The sequence below is a fragment of the Aquarana catesbeiana genome, linkage group LG01, assembly GCF_042186555.1.
Source record: "Aquarana catesbeiana isolate 2022-GZ linkage group LG01, ASM4218655v1, whole genome shotgun sequence".
NCBI lineage: Eukaryota > Metazoa > Chordata > Amphibia > Anura > Ranidae > Aquarana > Aquarana catesbeiana.
The window spans coordinates 582,374,346-582,397,752 of record NC_133324.1 but is presented as its reverse complement, the minus strand read 5'-3'; the positions used below and the strand labels follow the sequence as shown (position 1 = coordinate 582,397,752).

The window sequence follows — 23,407 nt, the reverse complement described above, 5'->3', positions numbered from 1 at the left end:
ATAATCCTGATGATTTCAGGAATTTTCTCAGGATGACGGACCCCATCTTTGAGCATCTTTTGGCTATGCTGACCCCCTATATCAGCAGGCAGGATACCTGCATGAGGCAAGCCATTAGTGCGGAGCAGAGGCTAGTTGCCACGTTACGTTACTTGGCGACAGGGAGAAGTCTTCAGGACTTAAAGTTCTCGACAGGCATCTCCCCCCAGGCTCTGGGGATCATAATCCCAGAGACCTGTTCTGCTATTATTCAGGTCCTGCAGAAGGAATATATGAAGGTAAGTTTTATCCTTTAACATTACATGATATGTATTAACTGTTTTTTGATGTATTGTAGAACTGTCCTCTTTACCTAATTGCCATGCTTTCAATCTGCTGTGAATGTCCCCTTTATCTTTGTGCATGCCTATTTTAATCATTTATTGCCCTACATGCATAATTTCTTTCATTAACCTCCCCACCATGCAATGCTGGGTCCATTTTTATCTCTAGCCTATAGTCCATTGAACAATGTATATTGTCTGCTCCATTGTCTTGTTTGTCCCTCCCCCACCCCACAAATGTTTGAGCCAGTCAGGTGTGTTTGTTAACCTAATTAGAACCCCTCCCCCACCCCACAAATGTTTCAGCCAGTCAGGTGTGTTTGTTAACCTAATTAGAACCCCTCCCCCACCCCACAAATGTTTCAGCCAGTCAGGTGTGTTTGTTAACCTAATTAGAACCCCTCCCCCACCCCACAAATGTTTCAGCCAGTCAGGTGTGTTTGTTAACCTAATTAGAACCCCTCCCCCACCCCACAAATGTTTCAGCCAGTCAGGTGTGTTTGTTAACCTAATTAGAACCCCTCCCCCACCCCACAAATGTTTCAGCCAGTCAGGTGTGTTTGTTAACCTAATTAGAACCCCTCCCCCACCCCACAAATGTTTCAGCCAGTCAGGTGTGTTTGTTAACCTAATTAGAACCCCTCCCCCCACATTCAAATGTATCAATGGGCCATCATAGGGGGTGAGTAATCTTATAAGTGTGCCTTATGTTTTTCAACATTTCAATTACAAACACACATATTCATAATATTTGACTGCTGTTGTTTAGTAATGTTTTGGTGTAATCTGATATACAATTTTTTTATTAAAGTCCTTATCTTATTTTTTTTACACTCCACAGTTTCCTTCAAGTCCACAGGAATGGCAGACTGTGGCCTCCCAGTTCGCTGACCGTTGGGACTTTCCCAACTGTGTAGGGGCGATTGACGGGAAGCACGTCCGGATTGTGCCACCACCGCATTCGGGGTCATATTTCTTTAACTACAAGGGGTTCCATAGTGTAGTTTTGATGGCGGTGGTCTCGGCACATTTGGAGTTTATGTTTGTGGATGTGGGGAAGAACGGCCGGATGTCTGATGGAGGAGTCTTTGCACAGACCGAGCTGTGCCATCGTCTCCAGACCGGTGGCCTGGAATTGCCACCTGATGACGAGAATGTGGATGGACTCCCCTCAGTTTTTATTGCTGATGAAGCATTTGCTCTCTGTGAGAACTTGATGAGGCCGTTCCCCCAAAGGACACTCACCCCTGAGAGGAGGGTATTTAATTATCGGCTGGCCAGAGCAAGAAGGGTTGTGGAGAATGCCTTTGGTATTCTGGCCAGCCGGTTCCGTATCTTTCTTACGGCTATTAATTTGGCGGACTATAAAATCAACCACGTCATCCTTGCTTGCTGCATCTTGCATAACTTTTTAAGGAGACATTCAGCTACATATCTATCCTCTGTTGGGCCTGAGGCCAGACTGGAAGAGGCTAGCACTTTGACAGGCCTAGAAATTGGCCGTATTCGCTTGGCCCCCCGAACCGCACGTCAAGTGCGTGACCGTTATGTCAATTATTTTAATGGTCGGGGGGCCATTGCTATTCAGCAACAGCTATAATTTTTTTAAAAAAATAAAAAAGAAAATTTGTTTATCTAAATATCTTGTTTTTATTGTTGTTTACCTTTAAGTTATGTCTGTCTCCTAGTGCACTTGTAGTAGTGTCAAGTGCATTTAGCTTTAGTTAATCAGGCCCACAAAAACAAACCCCAAATGTTGACTTCAAGAAACAGCCACACACATTGTATAGGGAAAAAATTTTTACTTGGTGCACATTGAAAGGTGCATTTTGTATCATATTTTTGTAAATTTTTGGTTCTTTTTATTTTGTAAAAAAATATTTTACGTTGTGTAAAAAAATTATCTTTTACTAAATTATTCAAGCCATTTTTTATAAAATATATAGACCTTTATCTCCAAACATTTACATACACAACAGTGTTTTTATAAACAAAACTTACAATACATTAAAACTTACAAAGTTCAATATTTTGAGAACGGTGCATGTAATGTCACCCTTGCAGAAATTGCTCATTTATAAGATGCTCAAAATTGAGCTTTACTAAAGGGTCAAGTCAACATGTGCTATCTCCTATCATGGGAGAGCAATGTACGTGTTTTGTGTGTGCAATCCCATTTTTGGTTCCTCTCACCACCAAAGAATTTTCCGGATGAAGGGTTTGCAAACACAAAACAAGTACATTGCTAACCCATGATGGAAGATAGCACATGATGACACACCGTGTGCATCACACAATGAAAATTTGGGTATACCCCAAAACTTTAAAAAAATTTTTTTTTAACTAAATAACTTCCCAAGGAAATGAAGAACATGATTGATGTTTTTAGGCCAAACGTGATTATATTCGGCCCAAAACATCAATCATGTTCTTCATTTCCTGTTGCATGGAGTCCAGGCGAAGTTTCATGCTGTGAATTTGTTCACGCATTTGATCTATGTGGCCATTCCACAGCATAATCTGGCCAATTAATCTTTGCGCACTGTCTGTGGTGAAGTGCTCTGCCGCTTGGCCTTCCACAACCAGAAACTCACCTAAAACGAGTGAATAAAAACAAGGTTTACAATATGCACGCCAAAATACAGTAACTCAAGCTGGGGTGTCAGTCACTCACTTGGTGGGCTTGAAACCTCGCACACTTCCTCCACCTCTCCTTCCTCAAGGTCGTCGGGTGGGCGTGGTCTTGGGCTGGGGCTTGGGGTATCTTGGGCCTCAGGCTGGTGACTTGGGGGGGTCCTGAGATCCTTGGACTGTTGTCTGAGTCTTTTCTCCCCTATGAGATTAGAAAAAAAGGTAAAGTTAAAACACACTGATCTTTTATGTTTTAATAAAGAAAGTAAAATGTTGTTTATGATTTTTTTGCCAATTTTGCATCATAATAAATGTTGAAGACAGGATGAACATTACCTCTGAACAACAATTAGAAAGAATGCATATTTTTGGGCAAGTTTCACAGATGCTGACACCTCAATGATCTCCTATGTGTATTACCCCTCAAAAATTTAGTTATGGTCACATAGTACACTAGAAAATGCATTTCCTTAGCAAAATGCGGGGGAATGCTGAATAGCTAAATGGCTAAAATGGCCGCCATCAAAACTGCCCCATCATATTCCTATATTATAAATCAGTACATGGTGTGTCTGTCCCCTCCCCCCGGGCTCTGTAATCAGAGCTGAGATGCTCCGGCCACCTCCCCCCTGTGTATAACAGAAGCTTTGGTAACCATGGCAACAAAACAAACACAGTACACTCTGATTAATGTCTAAAATTACACGAAATGACCTCTAAACAAAAAGCTTTTTCTCCAAAAATTATAAAAAGATCAAACTGAAAAGATATAGCCAGATAGCTGAATATTTAGTGAACATTGTAAAGTTTGTTTGGTGTCTCTAGGTGAAAGTATGAAGGAGCTGAAACTTTTGGGAGCGGAAGAAGAATTTGAGGATTTCAAGCATGCTCCCATTGAATTCAATGTTTAAAAAAGTGAAAAAAAAAAGATTATTTAATAAAGTATAAATGGTAGTAAAAAATTTGAAAATAACCACACATCAGCTAAAAGAGACGAACATTTTAATAGTTGAATGGTTTTAATAGCTGAAAGTATGCAGAAGTTACGCAGAGCCAAAAAACGTACGGAATAATATTCCAATTCAATATTTCAAAAAATAAAATCGAAGAACAATAGTGGGACTGCTAAATCATTCCCACTAACTATAGTGCTCGTGAGTCCAGATGTGGAAACAGCTGCTGTGTCCTGTCCCTACATTACACTGAATCATTTTTGATGAAGCATTATATTTTCAAACACATCTACACCACATCAACTCATTGTGGGAATTCGCCAAATTATCAAGCCATAAATGTATGTCCAACCCTGTCCCATCGTATTTGGCGAAAAAAATAACGTCACTTTATAAAGTATCCGATCTATTCCAAAGAACGGTATTTACGAACGATGCAGAAAAACCGCCAAAAATAAGGATCAGCATGCAAGTTCTGTATCTCAATAGTAAAACACAAGTACTTACTTTTTTTCAGCAGCTTCTTTATTCGCCAATATTGTTCTGGCTCCCGACTTTTGATGTCAGACCACCGCTTCCGCAATTGTTCTTTCGAACGTTTTGTACCAAATTTATCTTCCAGAGCGGTGACAACTGAGGACATTATTTTGTCCTTTCTCAGATTGGGTCGTGTGTACGGTCCTTTTTTGCCATCGTAGTCCTCCCTTCTTAATATGGACACCATCTCCACCATCTCTTCAAAAGCCATGTTGGTGGCCTTATATCTCCTCCGGGATGTGGATGTTTGGGGCTCCGGGCTTTCCTCCGCGCTACTTCCACTTAATCGCTCCGCCATCTTTTGCTATCTACTCCCACTGCGCAACGAAGAGTGAAGGGGCGGGGCCAAATCGTACTCACGAACGTCAGGGGCGGGCGAGCATGACACATGCGCAGTGTATATAAAGCTAGTACGATGGCCTACGTATGTCCGTGCGGAAGTAGCGAGCGTCACAAACGAAGGTAAGTGTGTGTGTGTGTGTGTGTGTGTGTGTGTGTGTGTGTGTGTGTGTTTGTGTGTGTCCCCTAGATTACAACACAAACTAATCCTGAGATTTGGGACTGACATTTAAGTTTTGATCTTGTGTCTTGTCTTGCAGAAATAATGAATCCCTTTAAAGAGGAAGAGTTTTTGATCCATTTCATTGATCTCTATGAGCAGAAGAAAAACCTCTGGGAGGTCAAACACCCCCAATATTATAATCGTGATGTTAGGAAGGCAACACTGGGCACACTTTTAGAGTTTGTGAAGACTCGACTCCCCCAGGCAGACCTCAAGTTTGTGGACAGGAAAATAGGTATCTTGCGTAATATGTATAAGCGGGAACACAGGAAAATCCAGGAGTCGCTGAGATCCGGGGCAGCAGCTGACCAAGTTTATGTACCCAAGTTGTGGTATTACCACAAATTGCGATTCCTGGATGAGCAGACCGAAGCCAGGCAATCCCTTTCCACCCTTCCCCCCACCCTTCCCTCCAGCCTTCCCTCCAGCCTTCCATCCACTCTTCCCTCCAGCCTTCCATCCACCTCCACCCCAGCTGAGGAGTCCCAGGATGAACTGGGCCTTTTCACCATAGATGAAGTGGATGCGGCCAGCTTCAGCCAGGTATACTTTTTTTGAAGATTTTGGGATTGTGTAAATGTTATTAATGATGTTAAGGTGTTCATTTTGAAAGTGCTTCATCAAAAATCACTTCTGCACAAAGAGTAATATGTAGACATATCACTAGACAGTAGTGGCCAAATATATACGTAACTTCAGATCTTGTTGATCATCTGAAATAATGGTGTGGTCAAATAGATAGCCTTTACTATTTTGTGTAATTATATTTGAAAGTTAGGAGCTGAAAATTGTGTGTGATTGCATAACAGAAAATTACAACTATGTCCCTTTTTTTTTACACAGGATGACCTCAGCCAGGAGGAGGCCTTGCCCAGTGGGAGAGAGGAGGAGGCCTTGCCCAGTGGGAGAGAGGAGGAGGCCTTGCCCAGTGGGAGAGAGGAGGAGGCTGTGGCTGGGCCAAGTAGAAGCCGCACGGAGTGCCAGGTACCTCCCCTCCGCATTCTACACAAAAGGCCCAGGAGGATGACTGCAACAGAGCAGGAATCCCTAGAGCTCATACGGGAAGCAAGCCGGATCCTGAGTAAACCTCCCAATGTAGAGGAGGCGTATGGCACCTATATAGCCTGCAGATTACAGGAGTTGGAAAAGGGCCAACGCCTCCTCTGTGAGGGTCTATTTTTCCAGGCATACCAGAAGGGCTTGAGAGGGGAGCTTACTGCTAACACATATCTGGCAGATGAAGCCACTCCTACTCCTCCTCCTCCTCCTCCTCCTGCCCCAAGTACACCACCAGAGGCACAACCTCCGAGGAAGGCTGCAGAGAAGCGTGGAGGGAAGGCTGCAGAGAAGCGTGGAGGGAAGGCTCCACGGAAGAGTCGAAAGTGATTGCCTGGTTTCTGTCTGGTCTGACTGTGCTCCCTGTGCTCCCTATAGTCGCAAGATACCTATTTTCTTGTCCTCAAACTTGATGTGTGTCCTGGGGGACGAAAGGCTTCCCAGATTCTAAAAGTGTGTCCAGTGTTGCCTTCCTAATTTTTTTGTTTATAAAATAAATACTTTTTGGTTTACCTTACATTCTTGCCTATGTCTTTTGATTAAAAAACGCCATTTTGTTTGGGAGTAGGCAGGTACAGGTCAAAAAGACTATGGGGTTGATTTGAGAAAAGCAAATAGTCTGTGCACTTTGCAGAGGGCAGTTGCCCTCTGCAAGTGCAATTGCTCCAGAGCATCAGAAATTATTTAAAAGCTTGACTTTGCAAAGAGTACCCAATCCTGTGCAAGTAAAAGAAAAAAAAAAAGATTTTTGCTTGCACATGATTGGATGATGGAAGTCAGCAGAGCTGCTTCACATTTAATAAAGCTTTGGAGCAACTGCTCTTGCAGAGGGCAAATGCAATTTCCAAAATGCACAGGCTTTTTACCTTTAGGAAATCAACCCCTATGTGTGTTTTTGTCAAATAAAAAGAATTTATTTTGATTTTACATGATTTTAGGAATAAATCAGCAGAGCTTCCCCGAATTTAAGCTCTTCCCCTCAGTTTTTCAGCGACTGCACTTCCAACAAGTGCACTTGGTGTGCAATTTCTCAAGTGAACGTTTCACTTGATATTCTTAAATGATTTAAGCCTTTTGTCAAAAACAAGCTCGGGGGAAGCTCTGCTGATTTTTTCCGAAAATCATGTCAAATAAAAATTAATTGTTTTGGTTTGGGCTTCCTTGCATGTGCCCCTCGGATCCACAGCGAACACACTTCAAAATGCTCTTTATGTGGAATTATATGTATAATTACCAATTGGAGTGAAAAATGATTTTGCCTTTGTTAAATACACCCCCCTATGTCTAATGAACAAGGGACAACAACCTCATTAAGGTTCTTTAAAACAACACAAAATATGAATGTTAATTGTGGTAACTTGAAAATACACACCAAAAATGTGGTTAGCATTTAACACACATTGTAAAATAGCTAAAGTGCGGAAATAAAAAAAAAAAAATAAAATATCTATTTTAAAATTTCAAAGTTATGGAGATCTGGCTGTTACAAAATATTATATTAGTCATGGCAGGAGGATAAATCATGAAGAAAGAAGTTTGTGAGAACTCTGTGTGAATATAAAGCAGAAAAACAACTTCATTCCTCTCGCATTATCAATCCTAAAAAAAGGCTGTATTAAAAGACGACAGAAGAGGAATGTGCTAGCTTCAAGACGAAGGCTAGTTTTACCAGACCGAGCGCTTCCGTCTTGTAATTGCTTCAGAGCATGCGTCAGTTTGAGTTCGTCGGACTAGCACACAGACGATCGGTTTGTCCGCTAGAAAGAAGAGTCCGTCGGATAAATTTTAAACAAGTTTAAAATCTAAGTCCGTCCAACTTTTGAGAAAACAAAGTCCGCTGGAGCCCACACACATCGAATTGTCCGACGAAATCCAGTCCGCCGGGCAAAGTCCGCCGTAAAGTCCGCTCGTGTGTACGCGGCATAACTGGATGCTATGGGTTACTAAACCATGCTGTGCTGCTGCTCAAATAAATGTTCATGCTATTGATCAAATCAATAATTAAATTAAAACAAATGATAACTATCCAGGTAATAAAATAAATATCTCTTTTCTTTTTTGTTAGTAATACATTTGATTTCATACTTGTGCCATGTAAAAACACATTCATACCTAGTCAATTTTTTTTTTAAATGAACCAGAAAAACCAACATTATTTCATGCGTGCCTACCTAAAAAAGCGGCCATGTTCATAACTTGACTAAACACGCAGCTTGCAGGAGGTGCATCACCTGAAACACTGGGAAAACAAAGAGCTGGTTAGTCCATTTACTATGCATAGTACATTTATTTTCACTTGTCCCAAGAGCCTAGCTGCTTACCTTATATAGGGAGGTCTTCTGGGTCCATCAGGTCTTCTAAGGAACAGATTTGAAAAATAATGTAAATGAAAAACATAACTTTTCATTGAGATAAAAAATATTTTTTTTCCATCCATATACACATATACATGTGTAACAAGCATGTTTGTCATTGCTGACTTCCCCCTAAAATTTCTATTTTACTAGCTGGTATGCTGTCTCGCTTTAAAATGGAACTGGATTCAAAGGGGTTGATTTTTTTTTTTGTGGCAAATGAGATGTTCACTTTGCGAGGGAATTTTCTCCTAGCTTAATGAATAAAGTGAAACTCTGCCAACTTCCATCATCCAATCATCTGCAAGCAAAAACAGTTTTTTTCCCTTGCACTTGATTGGGTATTCTTTGTAAAGTGAATTTTCACCACATTTACTAAGCTAAATTCCCTTGCAAAGTGAAGATTCCCTTGAAAAGTGAACAGCGTATGTGACTTTAGTAAATCAACCCCAAAACAGTGCAGACTTGCTATATTATAGGGAAACTGTAGAAGTGTTAAGTGTGCCCAAGCAGTGCCTTATGTGCCTTATGTACCATAAAATGTACCTTATGGCTGCAATTCCTCTAGAAAAATAGCATTGCAATTCCTGGTACATTAATGTGCCTTGGTACTCCTGTGCCTGCAGCTTTAAGAGCTATAAATCTGCAAAGGGGGACTAAGACACTGTTGCCTATGTCTGCTATTCTCCGAGATGGTCCCCCACTGCAGCCAGTGGTTTCTGCTGGCTCCCCCTACATCATTACAGGATACAATAGGCTTGGTTTTTGAAGTGTCAGTTTTTGAAGAGACATCAAGTGGCAATTCTTTTTCATCAAAGTGGCACCAACAGTGGGATGGTATTTACCTGCTTCTTCAGCAGTGACACTTTTTATTTGTTGCTTTAACACTTTCTGAGCCACTGACCCAGAGCAAACATCCAGATCAGTTAAGTCAGAAAAAAATTAAATGTTCTCAATGGAATATATGTTCTGCATTTCCAGGTTGAATAATGCCCAGAATTATCCAAAATCTTCACCTGCATTGGTAGTCATGGCCACTCCTCCTTTAGTCCTCTTACCTACAGGAGATGCAGTCATTAAGGATTGTATAGGGGGAGGACTATAGTGGCATACACATCACAGCTGTGTGGCATTTGTGCGCCCTTCTTCTCCACTAACAGGATATGCTTGCGACTTTCAAGCTGTTTTACAGGTAAGAAAAAATGGGGAGGGGGGATAAAAGAAAGGGGTATAAGAAGCAGGGGGAGCCTAAGTATATAGTTTGTTCATGGTATACATGCTTGCTATTGTTTCTTTTACAACCATGCAATAAAGCATATTGTCTAGGGTTTCCCTGTCAGATTCCTGATAGGAAAGTGATTGGATAAGATTTTTTTTAAATTTCAGATCTGCCATTTTTTTTTATTTCTTTTATATAAATACCCATCACCATTTTTGCAGGAGAAATAGGGAAAAGGGCTACTTACTTGTCAAAAGTTAGAGAAAATATTTTGTTATCTTCTATGGCAATGAAGTACCTATGTAAAGGAGAAAATGAACAAAATGTAAAAAAAAAACCTTTGCAATATAGAGTAATCAATCATGTAAACCAAACATGCATTGACTTATCTGGGGTTGCCTTTGATGCTCTATGAAATGAAGCAGATGCACAAAGTAGCTCATTGGAATGTTTCTGTGAATTCCAGGCATCAGGAAAGAAATTTCAATCACTCATATCTTCTAACCATATACTACATAATCATCTAAATATTTTCATTTGATGATTATGCAATATAGTGGTTGTATTTAGGACCAGATCACTGAGATTTTTTTATATGTTTTTTTAGCTACTTTTTTTACCTCTTAATAATTTTTATCAAAGTGTACGTTTCTGAAACAAAAATATCACATAAGGGTAAAGCTTCTATTATTTTCCGTGAAAGGCTAATTACAACCAATGGCAAAGTTTTTTTTTTTACAGAGTGGGAGAGATTAGAACCCCTGTCAGGTTTTTATTTTTGCCCGTGCCGCCCGTTAAGGAGATTCACCCACTCTATGTGTCCTGTTTACCGCTATCATCAAAAGTGAAAGTGGAAAAAATCCAAAATTTTAGGCTGTCACCAGAACAGGAACAGAGTTGAAATCTTCCAATAGGGACACTAGTATGGCGATAACCAGAAATTCTCTCACTTTGGAGTGATTTCAGCTTCCTGATGTGGACATGTGACAGGAGGTGAAGGGAAATCTCCCCAGATGGTTAAAAAGCCTGTCAGTGTTATAACTTTCCATTACTCTATACAAAATGAAAAAAAAAAAGTTTTGACTTTAGTTCTATGGTACTTTAACTGTGATGATATTTGCTTATGAATCATTTATATCTCATAAATTTGTGTTTTATATCAACGCATCAAGTAGCTTCAATTTGTGCTCTTCCAAATAGACACTTTACAGAACCTCACTTCTATCACCGGTTAGATGTGTGTGATAATCTTTTTGATGATTCCTTTTATTCTTTACAGACCAGCTGTCTAAATTATTTTTGTTGTGCCAGTTTTATAGTTCAAATTGAATAGATGATTCCAAGCGCATACCTAAAAATAATTCTACTTTTTACTTACCAGGTTCCACCCCATTTTGTATTTTCAGTGGGAGGTTTAAAGGATTTACAGTAATTTTAAGTGGACTTGGAGTAAGACACGCTTTATTTTGCAAGCCAAGTAATGTGTAATGCTTACAAGTTTTTATTGCCTATTAAACAGATCATAGTATATCCCCCAGACAGTATTTATTTCTCGTCCAAAGGCCAATGCTATCCCTGTTCAGGCATCATCAAGGGAAAATATATACTTTGTGAAATGAGATGTTGGCTGAGAGGTGTGTTGACCAGTGATTTTAGTTCTTCACCAACAAAAGAACTCCAGTTTGAGATATCAGGAAATTTTAAAGCAGTTTTATTTACCTAAATCTGATGGCAGGTGCTTCACTGCTGCAACTCCTAAAGGGTTGGAGGCCAGTGATCCATCACTGCTGTCTGTTGACCAGTCTTCTTGTAATAATTGCATCACACCACTGCAGTCATCTGGATCCTAAGAGGACCCAGCCACTGGACAGCCAATAGGAAGTGTTCACCCAGGCAGCAAAATGGGCACCTGCTGAAGGACCCTCCCACTCTGCAGTCTTGGGACACAACACACTGGACAGCCAATCGGAAGTGCTCACATCACCTAGGTAGCAACATGAGAACCTGATGAAGGACCTTCCCACTCTGCAGTCACCTGATCATGGGGGAGTAAATGTGGCTTTTAAGGGTGGGGTTGTTTTCTTGTAAAGGCAGGGGGTTATTATGTACAGCTGAAACATGCTATTAAAGCTCAGAGGTCTATGGAGGCATTAGAATTCTCGTCTACTCCAGTCTTCTCTCATGCAACAATTTAGATCAGGGGTAGGCAACCTTAAAGAGATAGAGGTCTACCTGAACAACATGGGAGCATTCAAAGATCACTGGGCCTCCTCACACCTGATTTAAACCTCTAATTGCCATACTACAGTGTCGCAATCACATGCATTGCACAGCAATCATGGGTTAAAATCCAGTGGTGAGGAGGCAACATATCGCCTCCTCACTACCTGTCAAACACACTTGGATCACTTTTCAGAAGAAGGAGCAGTGCCTGCTGCACTTGTGAATGAGTCCTTAGTTGCATTCCGCAGCGGCGCACTCTTAGTGCTCCTTCACATGCATGTAAACCGCAGCACATCAGTGTGAAAGCAGACCTATACTATTATGCCCAGTGTATGGCTTCACACTGACCTGAAGATCTCTTCTTTCTGCTGCTGGCACCACTCTGGAGACCGCTAGTAAGGATAAGAGGTGGAGTGCAGTTGATTTCACTCTGCATGGGACAGGAGCAGGCATCAGCTTCAGGCATCAGCTCCCTACTATAGCTCCAACTTTACAAGTAGTCCCTCTGCATTGCACTCTTTGATGCTTTGGAATGGTGGGTCAGCAAGCACAGACTGCGATCTACCAGTCACCTGTCCGTGAACTACAGGTTGCTGACACCCAATCTAGATCCCCTAAAGTCTTTAGCTCTAACTGTTACGCTGCCCTTCTGAGAGTATACTTGGAAAGGTTTCCTAGCTCGGCCTGTGAAAAGTGGGAGAATGACGTTGGAGTCATACCCGGGTGATCAATGGGAAGAGGCCCTAAAAACTGTTGAAATGTGCTCATTGAATGTTTCACAGAGAATGTCCCAGCTTTATAGACTACTCAGAACTCATCGAACCCCGCTTAAACTCCATTTCAGCAGAGGGGTAGTCTCTTCAAATTCAAGAAGGTATGGGGGAGTTGGTTAGCTACCCCGGGTTTATCTCCAACTGACTTAATTATGGATAGAATGCTTCTCTGATGCCTCACTTTCTAAATCTGTGGAGTACCTTTCCGGTCTGTACCCAAAGGGACAAGGGGGAACTCTTGCATTGGCAGGGGGGTTTTCCCCGCCCATTTTGAGGATGTCTACAACTAGAGCTGTAGGTGACAATGATGGGGGAATCTATGTGGTGGGTTGGCAACCCCAGAATATTTGCAATGTTAAATGTTACCCTGACCTGTTGTGTACTGATTGGTGGTATTTGTACTTGTAGCGGTGCCCCCGTAGGAGCCGCTGAGTGTTGTGGCCTACCTGTCACACTGCCCAGCCCAGCATTCACTTCTCAGTCACCTTAAGACAATGAACAGTCCATGTGCTTGTTTTTGTTTGTTTTATTGAGGGAAATATGGGATGCCCAGTGAATTGTATATCAATCAATTGGTGGATTGTATATCAATCAATTCGTGAATTGTATATCAATAAATTGGGACATCTATGTATACTTCTCTGTACATGTTACTACTTCAGTCTCCTCCAGAACTTTCCTTGCTTGCAGACTATTCCTCTTCCTTCCTCCTGCAGAACTCTTAATCCTCAGGACCAGCTAGCACATGTAAGGTTAGGCCTGACACTGGCTCAGCCACGTTTTAGCAATACTGTAGCATAAATAGAAAGTCTTTAGTGCTAGCTGTCCTACTGATGGACTACTGCTCCCAGTAAGCCCTCTTCAAGCCCTTCCAGCCCTCATGGCTGCAGCTGCCCGACTCCACTGCCCATGAGATTGCAGTCCTCACTACTGGCTCTGCACCCATCTCTGACTGTTTCTTCTCAGTCCTCTCAGGCATGCCTCCCCAGTCCTCCTGACTGCACATGTCACTCACCAGGCCTCCTGGCTGCAAGCGGTAGTTCCCTCCTGAAGATTTGCCCGACAGTACTAGCTCCTGCTGTCCTCTCTTGCTCCTCCTGTGCCTCCTGTCCAGAACCTTCACGCTTTCCTGAAGGGCTCCATACTGCACCTGAGCCCCAGGCCCAAGGCCCCCCCCGACTGGAGAGCTCCCTCAAAGGCCCAGACAGCCAAGTACTCCATCTCGAGTCATTCCACCTAGCAACTCCTCCCCAGCTGGGCTGACTCTGGGTATTTAAGGAGGCCTGCTCCCTGCCAACCCAGGTTGCGGATTGGTCAGGGCTCCTTAGAACACCCCAGGCAGCTTCTCCTCTCCTTCTAGAATCCTCTAGAAGAAAGAGGGAGGTCTCAGTGACGCTGCCTGTGAGTCACCAGCTGCTAAGTCTGAGCCACTCCCAGCCCACACAAACCAAAACAAACAGGCCTGGCTGGCACCTACTCTTACCTACTCTACAGAACAAAAAACCTATTCTAGCACCTACCTATGTAGTGGGTGCTACATACTATTCTGATTGTACTGTTCGTCTGTATTTGGAAGTGACATCTAAATAAAATGTTACTTTATTTAAAGGCAGGGGGATCCCTGGTTGGATTTAAACTTTTAGTAGAATATGTTCAAGATAGAGAGGGTTTTAGGACTATTAGATCAAGATTAGAACAAGATGTACTGCTCTATACTTCTCAATTAGCTAGACAGCTCAATCTACATGACTGACAGCCCTGTAATTCCCGAGTCACTAGGTGACCTTTTTTTTCTTGATTGACAGTTCTCCATGGATAAATGGAGATGTTACTCAGACACGGGGGGGTGGACACAGGGCAGACATGTATTAGGGAAGTATTCCTGTTCATTTTCTGACTGCCAATGTCCATGTCTGCACAGATGAATGAAACCTTTATCATGTTTACCTCTATAGCTGTGCTAAATCAAAAGGTGTACAGTACCAAACAACAGCATATAGTGTGGACAATAATAATTTGATCCCCTGCAGATTTAGTAAGTTTGCCCACTTAAAAAGAAATGAAGGGTCTGTAATTTTTTATCATAGTTGTATTTTAAATGACAGAGACAGAATATCAACCAAAAATCCAGAAAAAACACAATGTTATACAAATGTTATAACTTGAGTTGCAGTTCAGTGAGTAAAATAAGTATGTGATCTCCTACCAACCAACAATAATTCTGGTTCCCACTGACTGGCTACAGTATGTGCTCATGTGGTGCACAGACTAGTCCTGTCAATTTAAGAAGGTGCTCCTAACGACAACTCGTTATGTGTATAAAAGACACCTTTCCACAGAATCTCTTTTTTCCATTCAAACCTTACCATCATGGGCAAGACCACAGAGCTGTCAAAGGGCGTCAGGGACAAGATTGTAGAAGATTGCACAAGGCTGGAATGACCATAAGCCATAAGCTTGGTGAGAAGGAGACAACTGTTGGAGTGATTATTTTCAAATGGAAGAAATACAAAATAACCATTAATCACCCTCGGTCTGGAGCTTCATGCAAGATTTCACCTCATAGGGTAAAGGATGATCATGAGAAAAGTTAGGGATAAGCCCAGAACTACATGGGAGGGGCTTGCGAATGATCTCTAGGCAGTTGGGACTACAGTCAACAAACAAACCATTGGCAACACAATACGCCGCCATTGTTTGAAATCCTACAGTGCCCGCAAGATCCCCCTCCTCAAGAAGACACATGTAAAGGCCCATCTGAAGTTTGCCAATGAACATCTAAATGGTTCAGAGAAGGATTGTGCTGTGGTCAGATGAGACCAAAATTGAGCTCTTTGGCATTAACTCGATTTGCCGTGTTTGGAGGAAAAAATCTAAAATCTTGGATGAGAACCTTCTTCCCTCAGCCAGAACACTGAAGATGGATCATGGATGGGTCTTTCAGCATGACAATGACCAAAAACATACAGCCAAGTCAACAAAGGAGGGCTCAAGAAGAAGCACGTTAAGGTTATGGAATGCCCTAGCCAGTCTCCAGACCTTAATTCTATAGAAATTTTATGGAGGGAGCTGAAACTTTGAGCTGCCAAGCAATAGCCAAGAAACCTTAAGGATTTAGAGAAGATTTGTAAAGAAGAATGGACCGAAACCCCTCCTGAGATGTGTGCATACCTGGTAACCAACTGCAAAAAACGTCTTACCTCTGTGCATGCCAAATGGGTTTCTCCACCAAGTACCAAGTAATGTTTTGCTTGGGGATCAAACACTTATTTTACTCACTGAACTGCAACTCAATTTATAACATTTGTATCCTGTGTTTTTCTGGATTTTTGGTTGATATTCTGTCTCTATCATTTAAATTACACCTATAATAAAAATTACTGTATAAACCTTTAATTTCTTTGTAAGTGGGCAAACTTACAAAATCTGCAGGAGATCAAATAATTATTTTCCCCACTGTATATTGAATACATAAAAAAGTAAATCTACCATACTGGGTTTCTAAGAAAATCAGCGAAGTCAGGTTTCATGTGATTCTAGAATGGTCTCTTGGTGGCATTAGAGGACAATCATTTCCAATTAAATTCTAAAACGAAGTTCAATTCACTAAGCCATCAGCATGTCAGCAAAGAGAGATGAAAATAACAATCTGCTTGTTGACAATAACAATTGTTATGGCAAATATCATCTTCCAGGTTTGTTAACTAATGCTGGCCATACACGCACAGAATTTCGTCCGAAACTTGTCTTTTCAGAAAGGTCGTTCAACAATCATGCCGTTAGTGGACCCAATTTTACAGACGATTTTGACCTTGGGCCCTGCTAATGTCGATGGATCCGAAGCGAAGACTTTTACAGTTTCAACTAAAGTGTACATGTGTATGTTTTAATCGAAACAATAAGAATATTCTGTCTTGTAAAATTTATATATGTTTTTATTGTTATCCAATGGTCACTACGATCATGGAAATGGCCATGTAAACAAGTTTATTTTGTCAGTTAGTGGCCAATTCGCTTTCGACCAACGAATAATCGTTTAGTCTGCAAACGGACAAAATTCTGTGCGTGTATGGCCAGCATAAGTTTATGTATTGGCTGACAGATCATTCTGTAATGGATCTTTTTAAGATGGCTCAATCACCCTCTACCCCTGCCCAGACATTATTTAAACATATTATTTTGTGTTAAACGCAAACACACTAAACCAGCTATGTTGTTGCACTTGTTTTTGTAATTTCAAAAGTTTTAAAGCTTACATTTTTTTATATACTCTTTACTTTCAGTTAAGGTATAGAAGGAATAAATATGCATGGAAAACTTTGTTTCTAGGGTGACAACGATTCAGCTGCAGAATTGTCAAATTTTCACATTTTGGACAAGGTAGGAAGAATGAGATGGAGAAAATGGAGAATTATTTTATATTTTGTTTTAGGGGGCAGAAGCACCTCAGCAGGGCAATATCAGCATCCTGGACAGGACAGGGAGATTAATTTGTGTCGCCCAACTCTGGCTCCCCACTTGGGAACCTTTGTTTAGAACCTGAGCCCTCTTCACATGGAGTCTCGGAAACATACAAGCTGCTTCTCTGGCCCGAAGGCTTTGTGCCCCCATTTCTGTTGAAGTGAAAAATGATTTGGACTTAACGCTGTCCTCTAAACAAAGAGAACGTATCCTTTATTTGCTCACTATTCGTCTATTGCAAGCAAGTACCAGGAGTTGGGATATAAGATCCTCACCCGCTTTTACGGAAAATTTACCCTGAGGCGGTGGACACCTATTGGCGTTGTGGAGAGGCTGTAACATATTTTCTGGAATTGTAAGAAACTGGATGGATATTGGTCACAGGTTGGTCAGACTATTTCACAGTTTACAGATTTTGACCTGGCCTTGGATCCTATCAGGTATCTCTTGCACCACTCTGATCTCCCGAGACACAGATATAAAAAGTCTTTGCTCATTCATTTGGTAAATGAATAATGCACTATGGCATACTCTTCTCCAGAAGAAGCAACATCTAATTGTAATTTGGTGGAGACACTTTTAGCAAAGATGGACAAACAAGGGCACACTGACCTTGTGCAATACAGTATTCATAAATAAGGTAGACAGAGCCTATCGGTGGCCCAAGGGAGAGAACTACCTTCTCAATAAGGAGGCGCTGCACTCAATTATCTTGTCAGTGGGTCCCACTTCTTTTGCTAATACTGGCACCCTGTGTTCTTAAATGATAACCTCAGTGCTGGCCATAGTGAGCAGTCTCTCGGACATCTTGCAGAAGATTTGTCCTGTTTAATTTACTTATTTGTGAGAGCAATTATTCACTGTTTTCACCCTATTAAAGTTAGATCTCCCCTACACTGGATCACTCTTAAGTGCATCAATCCTAATCCACATACCCACATTTGATCCAGAGGAAAGCAAAAAACCCTGTGAAGCATGGGTGCTATCTTATCATACGACACCCCAATATAGGAGGAGTGGACAGCATTGGCAGGGGACTCCAGAAGAGGAGGTAAGGGACTGCTCTGTGCAATTTTATTGCACAGAGCAGGTACTGTAAGTATAACATCTTTTTTATTTTAAAACAACAAAAAAATATCCTTTAGTATCACATTAATGTCTTATTTTCGTTTTACTAATTATTCTATTTTATTCTGTATCTTTATTAACATTTTATTTACAGGGGGGGAAATAATTATTTGAACCCCTGCAGATTTTGTTAGTGTTCCCACTTACAAAAAAATGAAGGGTCTATATTTTTTATCACAGGTGTATTTTAAATGATAGAGACAGAATATCAACAAAAAATCCAGACAAAATCCAAATAAAACACATGATACAAATGCTATAAATTGAGTTTTATTGAGCAGTTCAGTGAGTGAAATAAGTATTTGATCCCCAAGCAAAACATGACTTAGTACTTGGTGGAGAAACCCTTGTTGGCAAGCACAGATGTAAGATGTTTCTTGTAGTTGGTGACCAAGTTTGCACACATCTCAGAAGGGATTTTGGTCCACTCTTCTTTACCAATTTTCATTAAATCCTTAAAGTTTCTTGGCTGTCACTTGGCAACTCAACATTTCAGCTCCCTCCATAATTTCTATAGGATTAAGGTCTGGAGACTGGCTAGGCCACTCCATCACCTTATTGTGCTTCTTCTTGAGCCACTCCTTTGTTGCTTTGGCAGTATGTTTTGGATCATTGTCATGCTGGAAGACCCATCCACCACCCATCTTCAGTGTTCTGGCTAAGAGAAGGTTTTCATCCAAGATTTTACAATACATGACCCCGTCCGTTGGCCCCTCAATGCGGCAAAGTCAGCCTGTACCTTTAGCAGAGAAACAGCCCCAAAGCATAATGTTTCCACCTCCGTGCTTGACTGTAGGGATGGTGTTCTTAGGGTCATAGCAGGCATTTTTCTTCCTCCAAACACGGCAAGTGGAGTTAATGCCAAAGAGCTTAATTTTGGTCTCATCTGACCACAGCACTTTCTCCCAATCCTTCTCTGAATCATTTAGATGTTCATTGGCAAACTTCAGACAGGCCTGTACATGTGCCTTCTTGAGTAGGGGGACCTTGTGGGAGCTACAGGTTTTCAATCCATGGCAGAGTATTGTGTTACCAATGTATGTTTGGTGACTGTGGTTCAAACTGCCTTGAGATCATTCACAAGTTCCTCCCATGTAGTTCTGGGCTGATCCCTCACTTTTTTCATAATCATCCTGACCCCATGAGGCGAAATCTTGCATGGAGCTCCAGACCAAGGGCAATTGATGGTTATTTTTTAGTATTTCTTCCATTTGCAAATAATCACTCCAACAGTTGTCTCCTTTTCACCAAGCTTCTTGCTGATGGTCTTGTAGCCCATTCCAGCCTTGTTTAGGTCTACAATCTTGTCCCTGACATCCTTTGGAAGCTCTTTAGTCTTGCCCATGATGGTGGGTTTGAGTGGAAGAAAGATTCTGTGGACAGGTGTCTTTTATACATATAAGGAGTCATTAGGAGCACCTTCTTAAATTGACAGGACTAATCTGTGTACCACATGAGCATATACTGTAGCCACTAGCCAGTCTGTGGGAGCCAGAATTATTGTTGGTTAGTAGGGGATCAAATTCAAATTCTGGATTTTTGGTTGATATCCTGTCTCTATCATTTAAAATACACATATGATAAAAATTACAGACCCTCCATTTCTTTGTAAGTGGGCTAACTTAGAAACTCTGCAGAGGATCAAATAATTATTTTCCCCACTGTATATGTCTGGCTTTCCAGGACAGATCTAGGCATTTGAGTCGCACACCAGGCTTTACTTTTATTTCATGTATATCCTTTATTAATAAGATTTCATGTTTAACCGCTTCCGGACCAGGCGTTGCAGTTTTACTGTGACAGGTTGGCTCCCCTGCGTGAAACCACGTAACTGTACGTTGGCTCGCAGGGTCCGGATAGCAGGCGCGCCCGGTGCACGGTGGGGGTGTCGATGCTCGTGGCCGACGGTTGCGATTACCGCTGTCCATGAGCGATCGTGACCAGGAGACACACAACAGGGGCGTGTGTGTGTAAACACACACGTCCCTGTTCTGTTCTGACAGGACTAACAGATTGTGTGTTCCTATTAGCTTCCTCTAGTTAGTCCCCTCCCCCTTTAGTTAGAATCACCTCCCAGGGAACACAGTTAACCCCTTCACTGCCCCTAGTGTTAACCCCTTCACTGCCAGTGATATTATTACTGTAATCAATGCATTTTTAATCACACTGATTGCTGTATTAATGCCAATGTTTCCAAAAATGTGTCAAAATTGTCTGATGTGTCTGCCATAATGTCGCAGTCATGATAAAAATTGCAGATCGCCCCCATTACTAGTAAAAAAAAAAATAATAAAAATGCTATAAATCTATCCCCTATTTTGTAGATGCTATAACTTTTGTGAATACATATTGGCCTAAACTGAGGAAAAAAAGAGTTTTTTCTTATATATTTTTGGGGGATATTTATTATAGCTTTTTTTGTTTATAGCGCAAAAAATAAAAACCGCAGAGGCAATCAAATACCACCAAAAGAAAGCTCTATTTGTGGGAAAAAAAGGACGTCAATTTTGTTTGGGCACAATGTCGCATGACCACGCAATTGTCAGTTAAAGCGACGCAGTGCCGAATCGCAAAAAGTGCTCTGGTCTGGAAGGGGGTAAATTTTTCCGGGGCTGAAGCTGTTAATATGGGGTTTTTTCCTCCCTTTTTGTGGGAGGTCACGGGGGGGACACTTTGATTGAGAGGTTGTCCCCTCTAAGGAGTATACTTTTCTTTCTTTAACTTATAGTTTGGCTCCTTCAATATGACACTCCAAGACAGAGGTGGATGACCCATTGAAGTCTAAGTCTGCCTCTATTTTTCTTTGTGTCTCCTTTACAGTGGGGTAACATTTCTACCATTTTTACCAATGTTGGATGGTTGGTTAGCACTTGGGTGTGTGTGTGTGTGGGGGGGTTATTAACTATATAATTACCTACATGTGTTTTTTATTATTTAACCCATACACAGCCTAATGGATGATCTTCCTAGAATTTCTTGTGTTGTCCTTGACAATCTACTGTGTGGGTTGCCGGCAATCAACTCTATAAAGTTGTCCTGAATTTTCGCTCTATTTAGGCTTCTAACTGCTACTGTAAGATGTGATTGTTATTATTGAAAAACTGGGTAACGGGGGGCAGGAGGCGGAGCCTAGCGGAGCAGACATGCATTGTTAGAGCTCCACACCGCTGAGGAGAGAAGAGAAGGACAAAGCGGAGCCTGCAGGCTCAAAAGGTATCCATTTGAACCTTTTTGCCCCAGGGAACAAACTGTGAAAGTTTGGGCAGGAAATATGGTACTGGGAGGAAACTGTGGCAGAAATAAAAATCACCTCACAAAGAGCTCACAGGCACTCACTGCAGCTGAAGCAGCTCCAGTCACCTCACAAGATACAGCATCAGGGCGCTCTCACAGACAGAAAATGTCACAGCAAGACTCTCCATTTGAGTCAGATACAGAACAAATTCTCTCACAAACTTCTCCACAAGCCTCCTCAGTATCCCCAGTAATATTATTACAATTTGAAAAGATGCTTCATAAGGCTTTAAAACAAACCTCAGACCAAATAACAAAAAGCCTAACCAAAGAAATAAGAGAGCTGGGAAACCGCACCGCAGCCTTAGAAATAAAAATGGATGAAATTGAAATTACAACCCAAGAAAATATAACAGAATTGGAACAATTAAAAAAAGAGAATTTAATACTTCAAACTAAGCTAGAAGATTACGAAAATAGAGCCAGACGTTCAAACTTGCGCATAAGGGGAATACCTGAAACTGTGACAGACCTGCAATCTACTATTACTGCTCTATTACAAGAACTAAAGCCAGATATCCCTATTGTACGTTTAGAACTGGACAGAGTACACAGAGCCCTCACAGCCAAAAAGAAAGATGGACCCCCACGTGATATAATCACAAAATTTCATTATTACAGAACGAAAGAACAAATACTAATTGCTGCAAGAGAAAAAAAGGAACTTAATTTTCAAGGACACAATTATCAAATTTTTGCTGACCTATCCCAACTTACTATTACTAAAAGACGATCCATGAAACCCCAACTAATGGAACTGCAACGCCACAACATTATGTATCAATGGGGCTTCCCCTTTTCAGTCAGATTTAACTACCAAGGTACAATTTACAGAAGCAGATCAGCAGATGAACTACAACAAACCCTTTTAAAATTAAATCTGACAGAACCCACAAACAGCAACACTCCCACACGCAGAAGAATAGCGTCATCTTCACCTTCAGGCAGCACCCAGAAAATTTCAGAACAAAATGGGAATCATCATTCTCACAAAAGAGGCCGTTATGCCACATCATCCATGGACCAAGAAGATTCAATGGACTGACATCCTAATTCCTGATATCTCTTCATTTATTATACTAAGAGATGGTTCTCTATAAAAAACCTGTATTTATAACTGAATGTAACTGCATTCTGATAGTCACACACTGTGTGGGATTATGTTACATTCCAGTTATATTTCTTATTACTTCTGATTCATATAGCCTTAGAATATATAAGTGAAATAAGGAAATTCTTGTTCAGTTATATATTATCAGGTAATAACAATAGATTTATTACTTTTTAGGACAAATATGTTCAATAATCCAGAAGTAATGGAAGCTTTTTCTTTCTTTTCTTAAAACAAATATATTATTACCTAACTAGTTCCTAGAATTATGTTTTTGTTTATTCTAATCTGAAGCAATACAACCTCAATTTTATGAGTTAACATATCTAAACAGTTACATATGAATAAAATATGTAATTGTTTACTCTAAAAGGGTTAAAATCCCAAAATAATTCAAACTATCTTCATCAATACCAAAGTTATTAACAGTACCTTTCTAACTGAATTATTTAGCCTAGGGCAAGACTAACCATATACAACCACCCTGGAATAAATCATTTCAACAAAAACTATATTCTGCACTCCAATTAAGGAAACATCATTTTGATGTCTTTTGACATAGCACTTCTCTCCTGTAAGCGGAAGATCCGTGTACCCCCATTAGCCCTCCTCATTCTCCCAACCATATTATGTGGGAGTGTGACGAAGGCACTTATTCCCCTGAGAGAGATATTTATTCTCTTTCACGGGTAAATTGTGATTACTTGCAAAAAATAATTTATACAATGTATCATCTAATCTCATATGTTTTTTGTTTACTCTTTACTCCAGAATTCACTGGT

At 41.0% G+C, this 23,407-nt stretch overlaps 1 protein-coding gene across 2 annotated transcripts in view; it reads right to left on the bottom strand.

Annotated features, from left to right (window-relative positions):
• TMEM150C (transmembrane protein 150C) overlaps window positions 1-23,407 on the bottom strand; it is a 312,476-nt gene that overhangs the window by 17,178 nt on the left and 271,891 nt on the right. For both annotated transcript variants that reach the window (XM_073597864.1, XM_073597863.1), the window contains 3 exons: window positions 9,883-9,933; window positions 8,384-8,419; window positions 8,234-8,301 (listed from right to left, as the gene is read on the bottom strand). In XM_073597864.1, coding sequence (XP_073453965.1) covers window positions 8,234-8,301; window positions 8,384-8,419; window positions 9,883-9,933 — 155 coding nt within the window. The remainder of the gene's footprint in view (window positions 1-8,233; window positions 8,302-8,383; window positions 8,420-9,882; window positions 9,934-23,407) is intronic.